This window comes from Mustela nigripes, chromosome 16 (genome assembly GCF_022355385.1).
Source record: "Mustela nigripes isolate SB6536 chromosome 16, MUSNIG.SB6536, whole genome shotgun sequence".
Taxonomy (NCBI): domain Eukaryota; kingdom Metazoa; phylum Chordata; class Mammalia; order Carnivora; family Mustelidae; genus Mustela; species Mustela nigripes.
In genome coordinates this window covers 2472295-2490321 of record NC_081572.1, presented here as the reverse complement: position 1 = coordinate 2490321, position 18027 = coordinate 2472295, and the positions used below count along the sequence as shown (strand labels likewise).

Below are 18027 nucleotides of genomic sequence, written 5' to 3'. Positions count from 1 at the left end.
ATGGAGGAGCTGAGCAGCGTCGGCGAGCAGGTCTTCGCCGCCGAGTGCATCCTGAGCAAGCGGCTCCGCAAGGTGCGTGCGGCCCGGCCCGCGCCCGCCCCGCGCCCGCCCGCCCCGGCTCACGCGCCTCTTCTCTCCCCGCAGGGCAAGCTGGAGTACCTGGTCAAGTGGCGCGGCTGGTCCTCCAAGTGAGTCCCCCGCGGCGCGGCGCCCGCCTTCCCGCCCGCGCCGCCTCGGGCCCGGGGGGCGGGGGCGTCCGCGCGCTGGGCGGGAAGTTCGCGGGGTCCCCGCGGGCTCGGCGGGAAGGGGGCGCGCAGCCTGCGCGGGGCCGCCCTTTGTTTACGGGCCCGCGGGGCGCGGGGCTGGGCGGCCTCCCCCGGAAGCCCCTCCGGCTGCGGCCGGGCCCGGCGCCCCGCGCCCCGGCCCGCTTCCCTCCCGCGCCGCGCGCTCCTCCCGCTCCTCCCGCGCGCATTTGTTGCCTGCGCCCCCGGCCCGCCTCAGCCCTCCCCGCGGGACGCGAACCCCCCTCCTCCCGTCCATATTTCCCCGCTGTAACCTGAGCTTCCTATTGATGGATGGAAGGGCTCCTTTCCCTGCTTAAAGTAAGGAAGGGGACTGGGCATCCCCGGAAGGGGCTCCGTGTGCAGCCCCTCGGGCACACCCGCTCCCCCTTTCTCCCCGCACCCCACTTCTCTTTCTTCGCCCTCCCCTCCCGGTGCCCCGGCCCGCGCTCGCTTGGGCGCCGGCCACATTGTTCGTAATCTTTGGGCTGCGCTCCTGTGCCCCCCCCCCCCCCCCCCCCCCGCCTTCCCTTCCCTGCATCCTGCAGCGGCCTTCCCTTCCCTCGCTGGATCCGGGCCAGGCTTTGGGGGCTTCCCTCCCGGCAACTTCCCATTTTATTGGGATTTGTTTTCCTCCCGGGGGAGACCGTGGAGTTTTCCTGAGGCCGAGTGCTAGTTAATTGAGGGCTGAGGTGGTGGTTTCCCTTGGAGTTTGAGGCTGAGGTGGTGGCCTTAAGGCCCCCAGTCTGCAGGAAGCGACCTAGGCGTGGGTGGGATTTGGGGGGACTCTGCCACAGCACCGCGATGCCCTTGCCATCAGCAGGGCTTGGAGGGCGAGGGGGCGGGCCCTTTCCAGCTGTTTCCTGAAGTGGCCTGCCAGGGCCTGGTGTGTCTTGACTCCTTGCTTTTTGCTTTTCCAGACACAACAGCTGGGAGCCAGAGGAGAATATCCTGGACCCAAGGCTGCTCCTGGCCTTCCAGAAGAAGTGAGAACGTTAACAGCACGCGTGGGAAGGGGGAGAATGTTGGGGAGACCTGTGGCCTGTCCTGTGGTGGTTCAGGGCCAAGCCCGCCTTGCAGGGGGTCCTGGGCCTGGGCTGTGGTCTGAGGGCCTCCCCCTGGGGTGGTGGTCTGTAGGGGTGGGGCCAGTTTTGAGGTCCCAGATGAACCCCTCCCCGATCTTCCGTCAGCTGGCCTGGCCGGCATCATGTCCAGAGCTCAGAAGTCCCCGCGCCATTGCTGCTCTGGGTCTCTCTGCCGGCCAGTCTTGCAAAAATGAACCCTCTTGGTTCCTTCCTGAAAAGTTCTGCTTTCTCTTGTTGGCTTTTGCTGTTGAGTCATTTGCCAACGGCACTAATAAAAACCAGGATCGCAGGTTTGCCATAAAAATGGTGGCCTGGCGGCCCAGCGCTGCCTGAGGGTTCTGAGCAAGGGGAGGCCCAGAGAGGGAGCTGGAGCAGCACAGCAGAAAGTTAGTGGGTTCTCTACCGGAAATGACACATTATTTATCTTTAGGCTGCAAAACAGGTGGTACCCGGGTGGGGGGGGAGCTCCCTTGCCAGTCTCAGGGGACAGACCTACTTCATAATCTTAGATGTCATCTCTATTTTTAGATAGGAGAGTTGGTTTAGGAGAGACCTTGAGGTGGGCAAAAGGGAGACGAGGGGCAGGTGACGGAGGGGCCAGCTGTCCTGGCGAGGGGGTCCGTGGAGCGGTGTCCCTGAGCACACTGCCAGGGGTGGGGGGGTGCCCTGTCGCTAGACACAGTTAAATGAGTCGCTCAGAAGCTTTCCCATCTGGGGTCAACCTGGCCAGCTTGTTCTCTGGTCCACTTTTTACCCCCACACTAGAGCGACATTTGGGGTCTTCTCCAAGAGGCCGTGGCACTGAGAAGCACGTAAAGCTGGGCTTTGGGCAGAGTTAGGGTCGAGGCCAGCCGATGCTTTCCTCATACCTTTGGAAAACCTTATCAGTAATCTGATTGTCTGCTGTGGGATTCGTAATTTGTAAGCCTGGGGGGAGGGGGTGAAGGGAGCCGGTCTGTTTCTCCGCAAGACAGCACCCTGACTGCTGACGGAGCGTGTGTCCTTTTCGGTTATCGCACAGCAGACGAGAACTAGGGTGAAATATCCAGGCGGTGTGAGAGTTGAAAACAAGCGTGGGGTGGTCTGGCTTACATCATGGGGAAGAGAAGTCAGGGAAGTGGGTGTCTCCCCCTGTGCACCCAGAAGGCACCCTGCCAGCCCCGGAACTAGGAGCTGGCCGTCCTGTGCTTGGTGGGGTGAGGGGAGATTTGTAAGGGCAGGTGTGAGGTTCACAATCTGAGGGTGCAGGTTAGTGTGTCAGCAGAAGAGACCCAGGGGAAAGCCCTGCCCTTCTGTGACAGTTCAGGCCGGCTTTGGAGACTGGGAGGTCTGTCTGGTTGTACTAATTGGGTTCTTCAAGCGATGGCGTTCCAGGTCCCACTGAGATGACTGGTTGCCCCTTTTAATTACGGGGAAGCTTTTCCAGATCAGCATCTTCCCCGGGGTGGCCTGAAGTACAAGCTTTCTCTGGGGGTGGGGCTGGAAGCAGCTTTCTTGGCTTCGTGACCCCGAGTGCCGGGAGCTGGGAGCTGATTAAACGTGTCCTCCCAGAGGTGCGGGCTTTGAGGTCCAGCCACAGCAGGATCAGACACCAGACACGTTGTAGGAGCAGAGGAGTGTTAGGAAAAGGAAACGGGATAGGGAGCTGGGGCACCGGCTCTGGGAAGACCAGAGTGCGGGATAGGACCAGAGCCCTTGGTTCCCGGGACTGGGGCGCACAGATTGGAGAGACAGGCTGGGGCCAGTGGTCCCTGTCTGCCGTGCAGCACTCTTGTTTGGAGTGCTGGGCTTGGGCCATGTGACGACTAAGGCTCCTTCTAGCAGGCTGTATTCTAGAAGTTCCATGAAACATTCTCCCTGGGGAAAGCGTCCTGGCTTAGCACAGGGCTGTCTGAGGAGGAGTCGGAGAAACCGGAGAACTGTTCCTTTCCCAGCTTTGCTGAGATGTCTGTCACTCAGTTTTACCCAAGGGAAACGAAACCGATAGGTAAAAAGCGAATACTGTACTGGGAAAGAGAGAGTCTGGACGTCTGCCTCGGGTGCATGACGAGTGTTTCTGCAGTGGGGCTGGGGAGAAGCTACCTTGGGCCCGGAACGTCAGTTGGGGGTGGTGTTTGGGGGCTTGGGGTTCCCATGTGGTGGGAGAGGGTGTGCGTACGGGGCTTCCAGCGCCCTGACTGGTGACTGTCTCAAGGGAGCATGAGAAGGAGGTGCAGAGCCGGAAGAGAGGCAAGCGGCCCCGGGGCCGGCCGAGGAAGCACACAGTGGTGTCCTGTAGCCGGCACTCCAAACTCAAGGTGAGTAGCCGCTGGCCTACTGGCCACTTACCTCCCGCACCCCCTCTGTTGCAGGAGGGTGGAGGGCTCGGGGCTGGGTTTCCGGCTGGCTCTTCCACAGCAGCTTGGCTTTCCGTCTCCCTGGCTCGGAAGGGCCTCCTGCCTCCTTCCGTGCTGGTGGCTCTATGCCTCTGCCAGCAGGAGGCAGCCGCGAGCCCCTGCTCCCCTCCCCCGTGCCTGTCCCTCTTGCGGGAGGACTGGTCCCCTCAGGGCTGGTTTCCTGTTCATTTGTTGTCTCTTCCGCACTCCTTTCCCGTGGACCGCAGGGTCAGGCTTGGCTGCTGAGCACTTTCTCACAGGCACAGAAAAGACCAGGAACTACGTACACAGTAGGTGCTCATAGGTTCACCGAGTAGACACAGCGAACCCGGGCAGCCACGGGGACGCACGCTTGGGGTCCGGGGCTGTGCCCTCTCTTCAGTTCAGAAGCAGGATGGGGAAAAGGGTCACGGCCCCAGTCTGGGGTGTGCCTGGGATTCCTTTCTCGAGGGCATTGCCACAGGACCCTGAGCCCCACACAGTGTGGCCAAGAGCTCGGTCATGGACAAAAGCCGCCCTTCTGGGAGGCGGTGACAAGCTCGCCTTAAGGCTTGTTGGCTGGTCCGCACAGCCCGCTCGTGTCTTCCCATCTTCCTTTCGGGTAGGACGTTGGGAGCAAGGGGGGTCCTGTGCCCTCGGGCTCTCATCAGCTGGGGTGACCAGCTGGGGACCATCGAGGCGGGGGGCCTGGCTGGGCAAGGAGGCTCTGGAGCCCCGGGTTGGACTGGATCGTGCCGGGCTGAGGGCAGGAGGGAGCCAGCGTTGGCTCTGTCTCCCTAATGGGTGCCCTTGGAAGCATGGGCCTGGTGAGACACAGAAGACAACAGGCAGATCTGTCCTCCTGTGTGCCGGAATGTTCTGAAGGGGTCCGGTTTGGAAGCGGGAGGGCTGGAGCAGGATGTCCTCTTGCTTCAGATTACAAGCACGTCCACACGTGACTTTGGCTCGTAAGCTCGGCACTTCCCTTTCCCTCTGCTGGGGAGCCTGCAGCCGGCCCGGCGGCCCCCTTCAAGGCCGTGGCGCCCGGGCCTTGACCACACACGCTCTGCTTCGTTCCTCTGCTCCGGTTTCACAAACCGTCCGTTCTTTGTTCCGCTCATTCTGCTTCTAACTGCATCTTGTGGAATCTCACAAGGGCTTTTCCTATCCCTTCTGGAACAGGCTGGCGAGGCCTCGCTCCCTCCTGGCTGCGTCTCTAGTGTGGCGGCCACCGGCGCGGTCTCCGCGTGGAGGTGTCTGACGGCCCTGGGGCCCGGCCTTCCAGGCAGTGACCCCATCTGTGCTCTGTCTCTGCAGGAGCCCGACGCTCCCTCCAAGTCCAGCAGCTCCTCGTCTTCGTCCACGTCTTCCTCCACCTCCTCTGACGAAGAAGACGACAGTGATTTAGATGCCAAGAGGGGTCCCCGGGGCCGTGAGACCCACCCGGTGCCTCAGAAGAAGGCCCAGATCTTGGTGGCCAAGCCCGAGTTGAAGGATCCCATCCGGAAGAAGCGAGGCCGCAAGCCCCTGCCTCCGGAGCAGAAGGCGGCCCGAAGACCCGTGAGCCTGGCCAAGGCGCTGAAGGCCGCCCGGAAGGACCTGGGGGCGCCGGCCGTCAAGCTGCCCCCTCCGCTCAGTGCCCCCGCGGCTGGCCTGGCCGCTCTGAAGGCCCACGCCAAGGAGGTCTGTGGTGGCCCCAGCGCCATGGCCACCCCGGAGAACCTGGCCAGCCTGATGAAGGGCATGGCCGGCAGCCCCAGCCGGGGTGGCATCAGCTGGCAGAGCTCCATCGTCCACTACATGAACCGAATGAGCCAGAGCCAGGCCCAGGCCGCCAGTAGACTGGCCCTCAAGGCCCAGACCGCTGGCAAGTGCGGCCTCGGGCTGGACCTCAAGGTGAGGACGCAGAAGGGAGGGCTGGGGATCGGCTCCCCAGGAAGCAAAGTCCCAAAGGCCCCCAGCAGTGGGGCCGTGGAGCAGAAAGGGGGGAGCGCTGGGGGGCCCCCCTATGTCCACAGTAGCAGCAAGGGCCCTGCAGCATGCCTGGGGCCCCAGCCCGCACCCACCCAGGAGCTGAGCCTCCAGGTCTTGGACTTACAGAGTGTCAAGAATGGCACAGCAGGGGTGGGCATGGTCGCTCGCCACGCCACAGCCAGCAAGGGTGTCCCTGCCACCAGCCCGGCCGCGGGGAAGAGCGTCGGGGGTGGCCCCGCCGGGGGGAGCGGGGCCGCCATGCCCTCCGACGGCAGCAAGAGTGAGAAGCTGCCCTCCAGGGTGACGGCTCTGCCCACGTCCGCGGGCAAGAGGGACTGTGTGCGGGGCAGCGCGGCCCCCAGCAGTCAGGAGGGCCACACAGCCTCTGGGGAAGGACGCAAGGCAGCCTTGGCGGCTGAGCTGAGCGCCGGGGAGGAGAGCAGCTCCGACTCGGACCCGGGCTCGGCCTCGCCGCCCGGCGCCAAGCAGAACCCATCCGTGTCTGTCCAGACCAGCCAGGACTGGAAGCCCACCCGCAGCCTCATCGAGCACGTCTTCGTCACCGACGTCACTGCCAACCTCATCACGGTCACGGTGAAGGAGTCCCCCACCAGCGTGGGCTTCTTCAGCCTGAGACATTACTGAAGCCCCACCCAGCTCGGGCCCGCCCTTCTCTGGCCTCTGGTTTTGCTTCGATAACACCCCTGCACCCCCGGGCCCTTTCTGGGGTCGGGGTGGCCTCCTTCCAGGGCAGGCTTGGAGGGACTTGCCCCAGCCCTGCCTGTGATTTCAGGCACGGGAGTACCTTGATGCCTTGCCCTCGTCCCTACCTCGGGGCCTTCCCACGTGCCTCAAGAAGTCTGCCTCCCGCCTCTCGGGCCGAACGTTCCTCAAGGCTGTCCCCTGTTTGCTGTTGGCACTGCCCGGCCTGTGACGACAGGGTGGGGGTCCGCTTTCCCCTGGGTTTCGGGGGTGGGGGGGCACAGCTGTTAGAGGAGGGATCCGCTCGGTAGCTCCTGCCCGGTGGTGGGGAATCGACATGGACTGGGGTGGGGGCAAGGCCTCCGGGGACTGCTCCAGGGCTCAGCTAGGCTCAAGATGGGCCAGGGGGCAGGTAAGGGACATCACCCGTCAGGACCCCTGCAGAACGGTGCCTGACTGCCAAGGACCCTGCCCCGTGCCAACAGCTCAAGGCTGCAGCCTAAATGTGGAACAGGTGTGGGCTGCATCCCTTGGTGACCTGTAATTCTGGTTCAGAATAACAACTGCAGTGCCCTCCTGCTGGCCAGAGGTCAGCACGAACCAGGAGCAGGCTGGTCCCAGAGCTGTTTCACTAGAACCTCCTGTTTGCAGGCAGCAGGGGCAGATGGGCGTCACTTTGGTTGCCCTCCCTTCTGCTGTTCTGTGCGAGGACAGCCGTGGCCCCACACACTGCCTCCGAGGAGCCGTGGAAGGAGGGAGTGTGGGCAGTTGCTGGAGTTAGACGCACCCTCCACGGCCTGCTGGCTTCGGGCTTGGGACAGGTGTCCGGCAGCGGCCCCTCCGCCGCAGTGGGCGGGCACCGCCTTCCCTGACAATCCCTCCCACCTTTGGGGATTCCACATGCTCCTTCCCCACTGTGAAGCTGTGTCCCTGGACCATTTGGAAGCGGTGCACGATCTGAGCATTTCCGCTACCCCCGGCAGAGGGCCCCTGGAGAGGCTGGATCTGCCAGCCTGACTGCCTGCGCCCAGATGGTCCGAGTCTGGGACAAGCCTGGTGCGGCTTGTGGCAGAAAGGTGGCTCAAGGAGTAGGGTCACCGGGTCTCTGGGATGCCAAGAGAAAGTGGAGGTGCGGGGTCCTCAGCCGGCAGGTGCGAGCATTCCCTCTGTCCTGTTGCCTTGATCACAGGGGACCCCAGGCTCATGTGGTGGGCTCAGCTTTCTAAGGGGTGGCCCTGCCAGACCTTCTGCTCCCTTGTCCCTCCCTGTCTGCGCCAAATAGAAGAGACGGCTTGTGCTGTGAGTCTGTCTCAACAGTGTGCCTTTGGGGACAGGCCCGTGTCCGGGACCTTGCCAAGGGGTGTCTATGTGCAGCTTCTGGTCTCCTGTGCGGTAGCCATGCTGGGCCATGGGGGGAGCAGTGCCCGTCTCGGCAGATCGGAGGGCTGAGCTCCAGAGATGGCGGCTGGAACCAGAGAGCGGGCAGGAGAGAGGAGACTTGCTCCCTGTGCAGTCTGGAAGAGAGGGATCCCGGCATTCTGGGCTACTGACACCAGCTTCCCCTCTGGTTCCTGGACACCCCAATGCTCCCTGGCTGTAAATAGAGGGGCTCCTCCAGGCTGCCTCCCCCTGGGGGAGGGGACTGCTGGCCTCCAGGTTTTGCAACTCCCTTTCTGCCAGGCACCATGCTGCCTTAGAGCCCCCAGAGCCAGGCCACCAGCTGCCCTCCAATCCGTGGGCCACTGGGTATACGCTTGTCGGAGCGGACCTGACGTTCTCGGCAGCCAGGTCTCCAAACCCCGACGTGGTGCCTTTCTGTTTACCAGCTACTTCAATCCCAAAGTTGACTCGGCCACACCTCACTCCCAGCCACTTTGCCTTCTTGCTGTGTTGTGTGGGCTTTTGGTTTCTTACTGTTTTGTTTTTTTCTGGTGCTTGTGACTCCGTGTGGTTCATGTTTAAAAGGGTGTATGCGTGTGTGCCTGTGTGTGTGTGTGTCCGTGCACACACGTGTTGGTGTGACCGCTTGGGCTGGAGAATTGATTGTCATGTTTACCAATAAGAGTAGTGCTTTTTTATTTGCTGCTATGTGCGCGTGTGTGTCCGTGCCTCCGTGATCGGAGAGTCATGGACTGTGCGGGGTTCCCTACATGGGCTGCCTCGCGGTATAGCCTGACTGGGTGTTTTAATCCTGTCGTGTCTTTGTTTGCGTGTCTGTCATGGCTAGGAAGAAGTGGCCGGTCTGTCCTCTTCTTAAGAGGGTTTGACATATTTTTATATATATTTTTTTGGTACCAAAAAGAGTGTGCCTTGTTCTGGGTTACACTCAAAATTATGACCTGACCAAGAGGGCTCTGGGCCTAGAGGTTTCATTAAGGGGAAACAGGGGGGCCCAGAGCTTTGGACTAGTGCCAATTGCTGGCTTGATTTGTGTTTTTTAATTTTAAAAAAAAAATCATTCATGTGTGCCACTTCTAATTGCTTTAAACTATGGCTGTTGTTTGCTTTTTTAAAAGAGAGAGAACAAAAGTGAGTATGTGATTGCCCCGGGAAGCTTAAGATCTTTGTTGAAGCAGGACAGCAGCCCAGCCCCCTTATTCAATCAGGACCTACCAGTTAGAGAAAATGCTTCCCCCAGGAAGCCCGAGGTGGTTTGAGGGGAGGGGGTGGGAGGAGGGGCGAGGTAGTGCCTAGATGACCAGATTTTTGCTCAAGTACATTTAAAGATTCTGTTGCTTTTCTAGTATTTTTGGAAAACTAACACTAGGCCTAGGTTGCAGGTTTGTTTTCTGGTTTCTGATGTTAATTTATTTTGCAGGGGAAAGACATTAGCAAGTGGTGTCAGGGTTTGTCTTACTTTCTGTTAACTTTTAGTATATCAATAAAATTTTTTTTTTAACTTTGTCAGCCTGGTTTATATCGTGCGTGATGCCTGGAAACAGTAGTCTCTCTTCACTTGCCCTTTCTCAAGGCGAAACACTCTGGATGTGGACTGAACCGAGGGACCAAAACATCTAAGGCTTCGGGAAAGGGTTAGCCCCTTTCCTGGAGCGGGGAAAAGGGTGTTTTTCTCTAGGCTCTAGGCGAAGGGGTCGGTTTGGTTACGACTGTGACCCCTACACCAGCCAGTTCACAAAGAGCAATTTGGCCACGACTCTTGGGGGCAGGGGGGAGTGTCCCTGCCCCTGACATCTAGTGGACAGAGGTCAGGGACGCTGCCCGACATCATAAACTCACTTTGAGACCTTTTCCAGAAAGTGATACTTCAAGTTAACCCCCAAAGGCACTGTGCTGGAAAGTTCCGTGACCCCTTGAGTCCCCTCCTGGGCTTCCTCTTTAAAAGGACACGGCTCAAAAACCCCAGGGGATTTGCTCCAGAGGTTTGGAGTCACGGGTGCCACTGTAGTCCTAACTCTGCTCGTAAGAAGGAGGAGGTTTGCCTATTCTAGAACCTTCCCTGGGCCTTCAAGGTTTGCATCACCCTCGGCCTGAATTTGTTCATAAATTTCAGCCTGCAGGGAAACACGATCTCCCTTTGAAGTGACAGAAGTTGGACCTGGATGTTGGCCTTCGTGGGCAGGCTAGTTGGGGCGAAGGCCTGTTTTCCCTCCCGAGGAGGTTTTCACTACAAACAGAAAGGCGACCCAGTCTCCAGAAAAGGCCCGGGGACTGGAAGTGCAGCTCCTGGGGGACAAGGCCGCAGGCCTGCTGTCTTTGTTGCCCCTGCAGAGAGTCTGGGGCCGTTTTGTTTTGGAGGAAGAAGGTGGGCAGAGATGACGCCTGCCTTGCTGGCTTCTGGCTTTTGAGAGCCGCAGAAGGGGGAGCGGGGATGGCCGGGATGGAGTGGGCACCCCGCTGTCCCCGGTGGCCAGCCGGGCTTTCCGTGGGAGCCCCTGTCTCCAGAGCCTCCGCCAGACGGGTGCGGGGCCCTGACCCACACCGGCCTTTGTTCGTTTCTGCGCGGCTGATCTGATGGCTAATCCACCGCCTTCCCAGAAGAATGGGCTGGGCTGCCAAGGGGCCCGACCCGGCCCGCGGCCTCCCCCGTCCTCAGCCCCGCGCCGGGGTCCAGCCCAGGGCGCCCGGCAGTACAGCTCAGCAAGGCTTAGAGGATCCCGGCGGCTGAACACCCCCTTCCTGCCCGCGAGGGAGGGCGCAGAGGGCGCGCCCACCGTGGCCCACCGCGGCGTGCTCTGCCACAGCTTTCCCGGCTCCTCTGGAGGCCCAGAAAGGCACCGGCCCGAGCGCTCTGCTAATCCAAAACCCCGGAGGGGGCGGCGCCGGCAGAGGGACAGAGGCCGTCGCCTCCAGAGGGCGCGCGCGGCCCGTGGACTTGGAGCCTCCGGCTCTTGGGACGCGCGCAGAGGACCTTCCCCACCTCGGGCTCCCAGCTGCCCCGGGGAGCCGAAGTGCGCGACCCCCTCCCCGACTGCTCCCAGGCGCCCCCCGAAAGCCTCCATCTTCGAAGTCTGCGGAAGAAAGCCCCGGCCCCAGTGTCCAGGCCCCCAAGGCTGGACGCCGCGGAGCGCCGCCGAACACCGAACGGCTCGCATCTCGGACTGCGGCTGGATCGAGGCCCCTCTGGGTCAGGAGGGCTTTTTGGCGAGAGCAGGAAGTCAGAGCAGGAGCCTCCAAGGCGCTGGTTGCCGGCCTTCTCGCCGTCGGGCCTCTGGCGGGCGGCACAGAGCCTCGACTGGGATCGGTGCATTGTAAGTATCAAAGGGACAGAAAAATGGATTCGATCCGCCGCGCTCCACGGAGCCATAAAGATTCCAGTTCAGCCAGCGGCAGCCACAGCCGCCGACCCTGCCCTAGGGAGCAGGGGAGCCGACCCAGGGCGGAGGCGGCCCCGCGGGCAGAGTTCTCCGCACCTGGTCTCCTGGAGAGCCTGTCCCGGGAACGGGTACAGCGCAAGGAGCTCCTGGTCAAAGCCGAGGTGGATGGTGACCAGCCAGCCGGGGAAAGGGGACAGAGTGGGCACCTTCCCATCTGCCTAAACACCAGTCCCTAAACCCAGTCCCCTCTGCTGCCCAAACACCCAGGAGAGGTCGCCTGAGGGAGTCCCGCCCGAGCAGCTGGGCCGCCGCTCGGGGGCTGGCCGCCCGTGGAGCCCCTCGCCAAGCCACCCCACTCCATCCCCGCCCCTGACTCTGCCCCCCGCGGCCGCAGGCCCTTCAAGTCCGAAGGGCACTCAACGCCCCATGACCCGCTGCCCCGAGTCCCGGCGCCAGTCGCTGCTCCCTCCCCGATCCTCCCACTCAGCTCTCAGAACTGGGGAAAGAGGCGCGGAAAGCATCGCCAAGGGCGGGGTCCCCAACCGGTTGGCCAAAGACTGGCGATGCGCAGGCGAACGCGTCCCAACGCCCCTCCCTTCGCGCTCTGCGGGTGCGCCCAGGTCTGCGCTTCTCTTCGCCACAAGGTGCGGGGGTGGGGTGCCTACTGGGGTGGGACTGGGAAATGCCACGGCCGCCTTGGGGTCCGGAAGGTGGCTCTCCCAAGCCGCCCCACGTTAGCGCCCTGCAAAGTCTTCCGCCCGGAAGAGCCAAGAACCCCCATCCCCACCCTGAGCTCTGGTCTCCCGCGACCGCGCCTCTCCCGGCGTTGGGGCTTCTACACCCCAAGAAGAGCCGGGACGGAGAGGCTGGCGGGGGGCGGGGGCGCGGGGCTGCGCCGCGGCAGCGCCAGGTTCACTAATCACATCAGCGTGCTCTGCGCCGGCTCCCAGCAGCCAGTTGCCTAGCAATACCCGCGAATTCAATTCCTCAATCAATAGGCGCGAGGCGCTGCATTTCGGGGAGCGCTGGCGAGGCTGGGTGGGTCTGGGGGACGGGTCCCACGACAGCACCGGGAAGCAGCCACGGAACCGCCAGCCTCGTGTCTGCGGGGCGCCGGGCCTGGGGGACCAGCGCCGTCGGGTCTAGGGGTGGGGAGCGCGGCGTGGGGGGCAACCCCGCCAGAAGAGAGGGGACCCAAAGGTCGTGCCCATCTTCCTGATGTCCCCGAGTTCTGCCTGGGTCCCGGAGAAGTGCATCCCGTAGGTGAGGAAAACCACGACCTCCCCCGGGAGGCTAAGGAGAGACATACCCCACTCCCACCGGAGCCCACCTCTCCCCCCTCCCCCAGCGGGGAAGTTTCCCGAGTTGGGGACGCGCCTTTGCTGGGGGAATCCTCCGGGGCCGATGGGGGTGTGAGTGGGGGGTGGTGGGATGGGTAATGAGACTGGAATAAAGGGTCCTCTCTCCCGGGACCAGTGTTCCCTCTGGTGGGGGCGGGGAAGGGGAAGGAATAAAACTGAGACATGTCTCTATTTACAAAGTATATATTTAAACACGTAGAAAGCGGTATTGGATACAGACATTCACGACCGCAGAAGATAGGTACCGAAGCTTCGCTCTTGAGCTGAGGCGGGGATCGATTGGAGATTTGTACAAATCCTAGAATTAAATAAACTCCACACGCGCACATCCGGCGCGGTTGCAGACTCCCAGCCACGAGGCCCTGGCCCCTGCCCACCCCCACCCCCAGGTCAGCGTCGCAAGAGCGAGCGGAGAAGACACACACACGCACGGCCACGGACAGACGGCGGACAGAGGGGCGGCGGGGGCAGAACCAGGCTGGCCTCGGAACGTCACGTCGGAAGGAAGGGGCAGAGTCAGCCCCGAGGGAGGGAGAGGGAGCCACGAGAGGATGGGAGAAAGGAAGGCGGCAGCCAGGTGGACACGTGTCCCTGAGTCACCATCCACTGGGTGACAGACACGTCCCTTCGATGAAGCTTCATCTGAAAACAGCGTCCACATTTTAGTAGATACACTTAGTCAACGGCGCTTCTTTATACAAAGTCTAAAATACCAGCTTTACAAATGTGAGCGGATAAAAATCCCCTTTCTGGGGGCTTCTCTTTATAGGCGCAATCTGATATTCAAAAACAAATAAAATCACGTAGTCCACCGGCTTCCTCTTTTTGCCCCTCTAAAGGCAGGCAAGTCTGGAGGAGAGAGGGAGGCGGGGAGGTGAGGAGTGCGGAGGAGGACGAGGCTCCAGCTCCCACCCTGCACCCCATCCAGAAGCTCCCCCAGCCCCGGCCCCCCGCCCGGCTCGCCCCGAGTCGTGCCCCCGCCAGCGCGCGGGGGGCCCCCACGCCCTCCCTAGACGAGCAGCGGCCAGTCGGATCTTCCTAGCCCTTTCAGGGCGGGGGAGGCCCGGGGTCAGGGATCAGTCCTCGAAGAGAAGGGGTGGAGGGGGGGGGGAGGGGAACAGATTTGTGCTTTCGAGTCCAAAGAGGGGCGCGCGTTCTGCGTCCCTGGAGCGCACGGGGGCGCCCGGGCCCCGCCGCCGCGCACGGCCTCCCCCGCCGCGGCCGTGTCTTTTCAACTCCCGCTCCTCCCGCCCCCTTTGGCGGAGTTTGAATGTCGAGTTCAAATAGAGAACACTCCGCGAATCGAAAAGGCCTATAAATTATAGCTTTTGCTTTTAAGAAGGGGGGGGAGGGAAAAGCAAAAGTTCGGATGCGCATTCTTGGATGAAAACCTCGCCTCGCCCCTCCTTCCCCTCGCCCGCAGGAGCCGCCGGGGATGCGGGTCCTGCCGGGCCCCGTGCCCCCGCCGCACTCCCCGCCAGGCCTGGGCGCGGAGCCCCCGCTCCCGGCCGCGCCCGCCGCCGCGCCTCCCTCCGTGGTCCCGCAGGGTGGGCCTGCCTGGCCGTGCGTCCGTGCGAGCGCCGGCGGCCCGCCCTCCCCGAGGGAGGCAGGCCAGTCCAACTCTTCCCGGGAGGCGGGGGCCACCGTCTCTTCTGCAGGCGAGGCTAGAGGACGCGGAAAGGAGACTGTCCACCCCCAAACACTTTTCCTGGAAAACAACGACCGTCTCGAACTCTGGGCACGGACATGCAATCCTCCCGGTCTATCCTGGCATTTCGGGAATGTAAACAGATTCGCTGGATTTCTTTTCTTTCTGTGGAGTAAGGAAAGGAATCGAGGGAACCGGGAGACTCTGTCCACATGACATACACACGATCTGATCGGCGTGCGTCACACACACGTCAGCTCCCGTAAAGTGCATTTCCTGATGTGGTCCTGGGGGGATCTGCTGGTCCCCGCCCACCTGCAACTTTTACCTTCAACATCACACACAAAAGTTATCCAAGTGACTATCCCACCCCCCCAACAGACTTCTCAATCTTTAAAAAAAAAAAAAAAAAAATGCAAAACACACTGACCCCACCCCCTTTTTTTCTGATTGGGGAGCCCATCTTTTGTTGGCCTGGTGGGCCAATGGGAGGAGAGAGAAAACCCGGGTCCTGCTCGGTTCCAGGGGTCTGCCAAGGGGCTGTGGGAAAAGGGAGGAGGGGCGAGGTGGGTAGGCTGAGTCCCTCCGGACACCATCAGAGGTCCAGTACCCAGGTGCCCAGCCTCCCTAGTGCCCTGGGTGGCCGAGGGGCGGCGACTCAGCCCGTCTGCCCCAGCTAAACCACACTAAGTCTCTCTCTCTCTCTCTCTCCTTGTTTAAATAAAACAACTTCAAGAGTTGAAATATATATATTTAGATATTTTTTCTTAAATAACATATTTACATCTAATAGAAAATATAACTCTAGAGATAATCTTTCCAACCAAAACTGAGGGGAGGGAGGAGGAACGGAAAAGGCGGGGCGTGTGAAGTTAGGGACGGGGCCGGCCGGAAGGCGCCTCCCACCCAGAAACAAAAAGCGTTATGCCAAGTTTGCGCTCCCACTCTCTCTCCTGCTCTCTTGTCCTGGGATCACCCACCCAGCAATTCATCTTTTCTCTTTAAAAAAGCCTTGGTCCGTGTTACTTTCCTTAATGGTGACGGTCAAAAAGTTTGAGGTCACGTCGGTGACCACCACTTTCTCCAGGTTGGTCAGAGAGGGACTCCAGGACTCCTCCTCTGGGTCCCCCAGGATTCTGGCCACTGGGATCCTGGCGATGAGGGAGGGCCTTCCCCCCTGGGCCCCCATGTCCCGATACAAGCCCCCCACAGAGCCGGGGGTGCCTGAGCCATGCCGGACCCGGGGGCCACCTGGGTCCATGGTGCCCTGGCCTCTGGCCTCCAGGAAGGTGGCCCTGTGCTTTATGACCCTGGCCGGAAAGGTGTCCACAGCCAGCTTGCCCGTGGCCTCCGCCGGACTGGGGTTGGCCACACCGCACTGGGCCAGGTCCGAGTCCTGCCTCCGGGCCAGCTGGATCACGCTGTGGCCAGCTGGGAACTTTCCTGCCCCAGAAGGGGCCTCGTCCAGCTTCCTGCCCTTGAGGTAATCTCCGAGGCCATCACTGGCTTCTCCCAAGGGCCTCTGCGAGGGGTCCAGGAGCTCCTTCCGGGGCTTGGGGCCTCGCTTCTTGGAGCTGTCTCCGGGTGAGCTGGGTTTGTCTTCCGTGCGGCTGGCACCCCGCTCGCGCTCGCGCTCCCTCTCTCGTTCCCGCTCCCGCTCACGCTCCCGCTCTCGGTCCCGGTCCCGAGGGGGCTCCACTCGGCAGGTGCTGCTAGGGCTGCTGCTGCTTCCTGGTGGGGACAGACCCATGTTCCGAAGGCCCTCACGAGCTCGAGAAGTAGAGGCCAGGTCCTGGGGGGCGCGTCCAGGGTAGGGGATCCGGATGCCTCGCGCCGAGTCACTCCGGAACTCGTAGGTTTTGGCCTTTGCCTTGGCTTGGGCCTGCAGGAGAGAAGGCATGTCAAAAGCAGAGCAGGGCCCCCTGCCTACTTCCCCCCAGGACCCCTCTTCCAGTGGGGGTCTCCCTGCTTCACCCTCCGATGCCTCCGAATTTCTATACGGGTGGGGGTGGGGTTTAGGGGCTGCAGTCTGGGGGACGCACTGGAGAATTCGTCTGGAAGCAGCCATTTGCACCAAACACACTTCTTGCTGGTACTGGATTATATGTCAACTGGGGATGGCCGTGGGCACAGTCCTAGCATGGCTAAGCCCCTTTCCCCAAGACACTCCTTGGTGCCACCACTGACCAGGTGACAGCCTGTCTGGGGACTCCTTCTTACATTATAAATAAGCAACATGATGGGACACCCCAAGGGTCCCTAAGCCCTCAGAGCCCCCTTCCCAAAAATCTCACACTACAACATTGCTGCCCACCACTGGGCACTGCCATCTTACCTTGAGGAGGAAGGTTTTGGGTTTGGGTCCTCGCTTTTTGGGGCCATAGAGCTCCATCTCCCGTTCCCTAGAGACAGAAAGGAAAGAGAAAGGGGGGGTGCGTGTGTGAGTAAAGAATCTAGTGGGACTCCAGTCCAGGCTGGACCCGTGTCCCTAAGTTGAGGGTCTGAGCCTTGAAAGGGCCTGTACCTTTCCTCAAAGGCTGCGAGCAGGCGGGCATCCAGGATGTTTTCCTCGGGCTCCCATGTGCTGTACCTGGAGGGAATCAGGAAGAAGTGGGCGTCAGTCCCGGGAGCAGGGAAAGCGCGGCGGGTGTGTGTGTGTGTGTCTCTAACTTTTCTTGCATTGTGCTGTATTTCCACGTAAAGGGGAAAAGAGGAAGAAAGAAACCTCCCGAACAACAGTCTGGGGCTGAGAATTGCATATAACCTACTTACTTCTGCGACCAGCCCTTCCATTTCACGAGGTACTCCATGCGTCCCTGCGGATGCAAAGGGGAAAATGCGTGTGTGCAAGGGGAGAAATGCATGACGAGGACACAAGAAATACATGCAAAAAATGCATGCACCAAATGAATGCGCGAAATCCCACCGCGAAAGGCACGCGCTCGCCGCATCACCCCTGCACGAAACGCTGCACAAAGTGCATGCACCGGCATCCATCCCCCCACCCCGCCCCCCACCCATGCAATCTGTGCATCGCTGCAAGTCTAAGGAAAGCGCCTGGGCTCAGAGCCGCCGCCGCCGCCGCCGCCGCCACGGCCGCGGCCGCTGCTGGGACCTGGGGGAAGGGAAGCTGGGCTGCAGCAGGGGGAGGGAACCCAGGCCGGGAGGGGAGGGCTCGGCCAGCCTCGGTCCGAGGCCCGGAGGTACCTACTTTCCGTATGCGCCGCTTCAGGAGGGCTTCGGCCGCGAACACCCGCTCCCCCACCGCTGAAAGCTCCATGTTGACTCGCCGCTTCCCCCCTTGGCCGCTTCCAGGAGCAGAAAAGCAGCAGCCAGCGCACGACAGACCATAATACTCTCCCGCTGACGTCAGTTCTCCTCCCCCTCCCGCGCGCCCGCTCCCTCCCCGCCCCCCTCCCGCGCGCCCGCTCCGCTCCCCCCTCCCCTCCCGCCCCGCGCTTCCTCCGGCCCCACGTGTTGCTAACGACGTTGCTAAAGCCGAGCGGCTGGGGCCTGAGCCCCTGCGCGCTGATTGGCCGAGCTCCGGGCCACGCCCCTCTCCCTTTCTCCCCCGCGTTGCTACGTGACCCGCGTTCCAATCGCCAGGGGGCGGAGTCCGAGGCTACTCCAGAGACAGAGCGCGAGGGGGTGGGGGCCGCCGCCGGAAGTGACATAGCGGGGAGGGCGGGCCCGGCCGCTGTCAGTCTGCGGGGCTGGCGAGGGGGCCGTCCACCCTCTGTCCTCGCCGGGGCCCCCTCCCTCGCCACCAAGTTGTCCCTCCGGTGCTCGGCGTCCCCCAGGGCTCTCGCTGGGTCCCCCGCGGTGGTGTCAGCCAGGCCCCGCCCCC

The 18027-nt window shown here is 61.9% G+C and overlaps 2 protein-coding genes across 2 annotated transcripts; one reads left to right on the top strand and one right to left on the bottom strand.

The window, feature by feature from the left end:
- CBX2 (chromobox 2) lies at positions 1-9300 on the top strand. The gene is made up of 5 exons (XM_059379088.1): positions 1-72; positions 145-188; positions 1202-1267; positions 3561-3663; positions 5038-9300. Exons 1-5 carry the CDS (start codon positions 1-3, stop codon positions 6337-6339), a joined length of 1587 nt encoding a protein of 528 aa, XP_059235071.1. The 3' UTR covers positions 6340-9300.
- Positions 9301-14044: 4744 nt separating this feature from the next.
- Positions 14045-17559, bottom strand: CBX8 (chromobox 8). Its single transcript, XM_059380885.1, has 5 exons — positions 17392-17559; positions 16953-16996; positions 16705-16770; positions 16516-16582; positions 14045-16062 (listed from the first exon to the last, which is right to left on the bottom strand). Exons 1-5 carry the CDS (start codon positions 17458-17460, stop codon positions 15169-15171), a joined length of 1140 nt encoding a protein of 379 aa, XP_059236868.1. The 5' UTR covers positions 17461-17559; the 3' UTR covers positions 14045-15168.
- Positions 17560-18027: the final 468 nt, after the last annotated feature.

Bases quoted from the DNA above. Each gene is read 5' to 3' on its own strand.
- CBX2 (XM_059379088.1), top strand. From the start codon at position 1: ATGGAGGAGCTGAGCAGCGTCGGCGAGCAGGTCTTCGCCGCCGAGTGC. The intron at 189-1,201 runs GTGAGTCCCCCG...TTGCTTTTCCAG, and splicing joins TGGCGCGGCTGGTCCTCCAA to ACACAACAGCTGGGAGCCAG. The intron at 1,268-3,560 runs GTGAGAACGTTA...GACTGTCTCAAG, and splicing joins CTCCTGGCCTTCCAGAAGAA to GGAGCATGAGAAGGAGGTGC.
- CBX8 (XM_059380885.1), bottom strand. From the start codon at position 17,460: ATGGAGCTTTCAGCGGTGGGGGAGCGGGTGTTCGCGGCCGAAGCCCTC. The intron at 16,771-16,952 runs GTAAGTAGGTTA...GATTCCCTCCAG, and splicing joins TGGAAGGGCTGGTCGCAGAA to GTACAGCACATGGGAGCCCG. The intron at 16,063-16,515 runs GTAAGATGGCAG...TCTCTCCTGCAG, and splicing joins CCAAAACCTTCCTCCTCAAG to GCCCAAGCCAAGGCAAAGGC.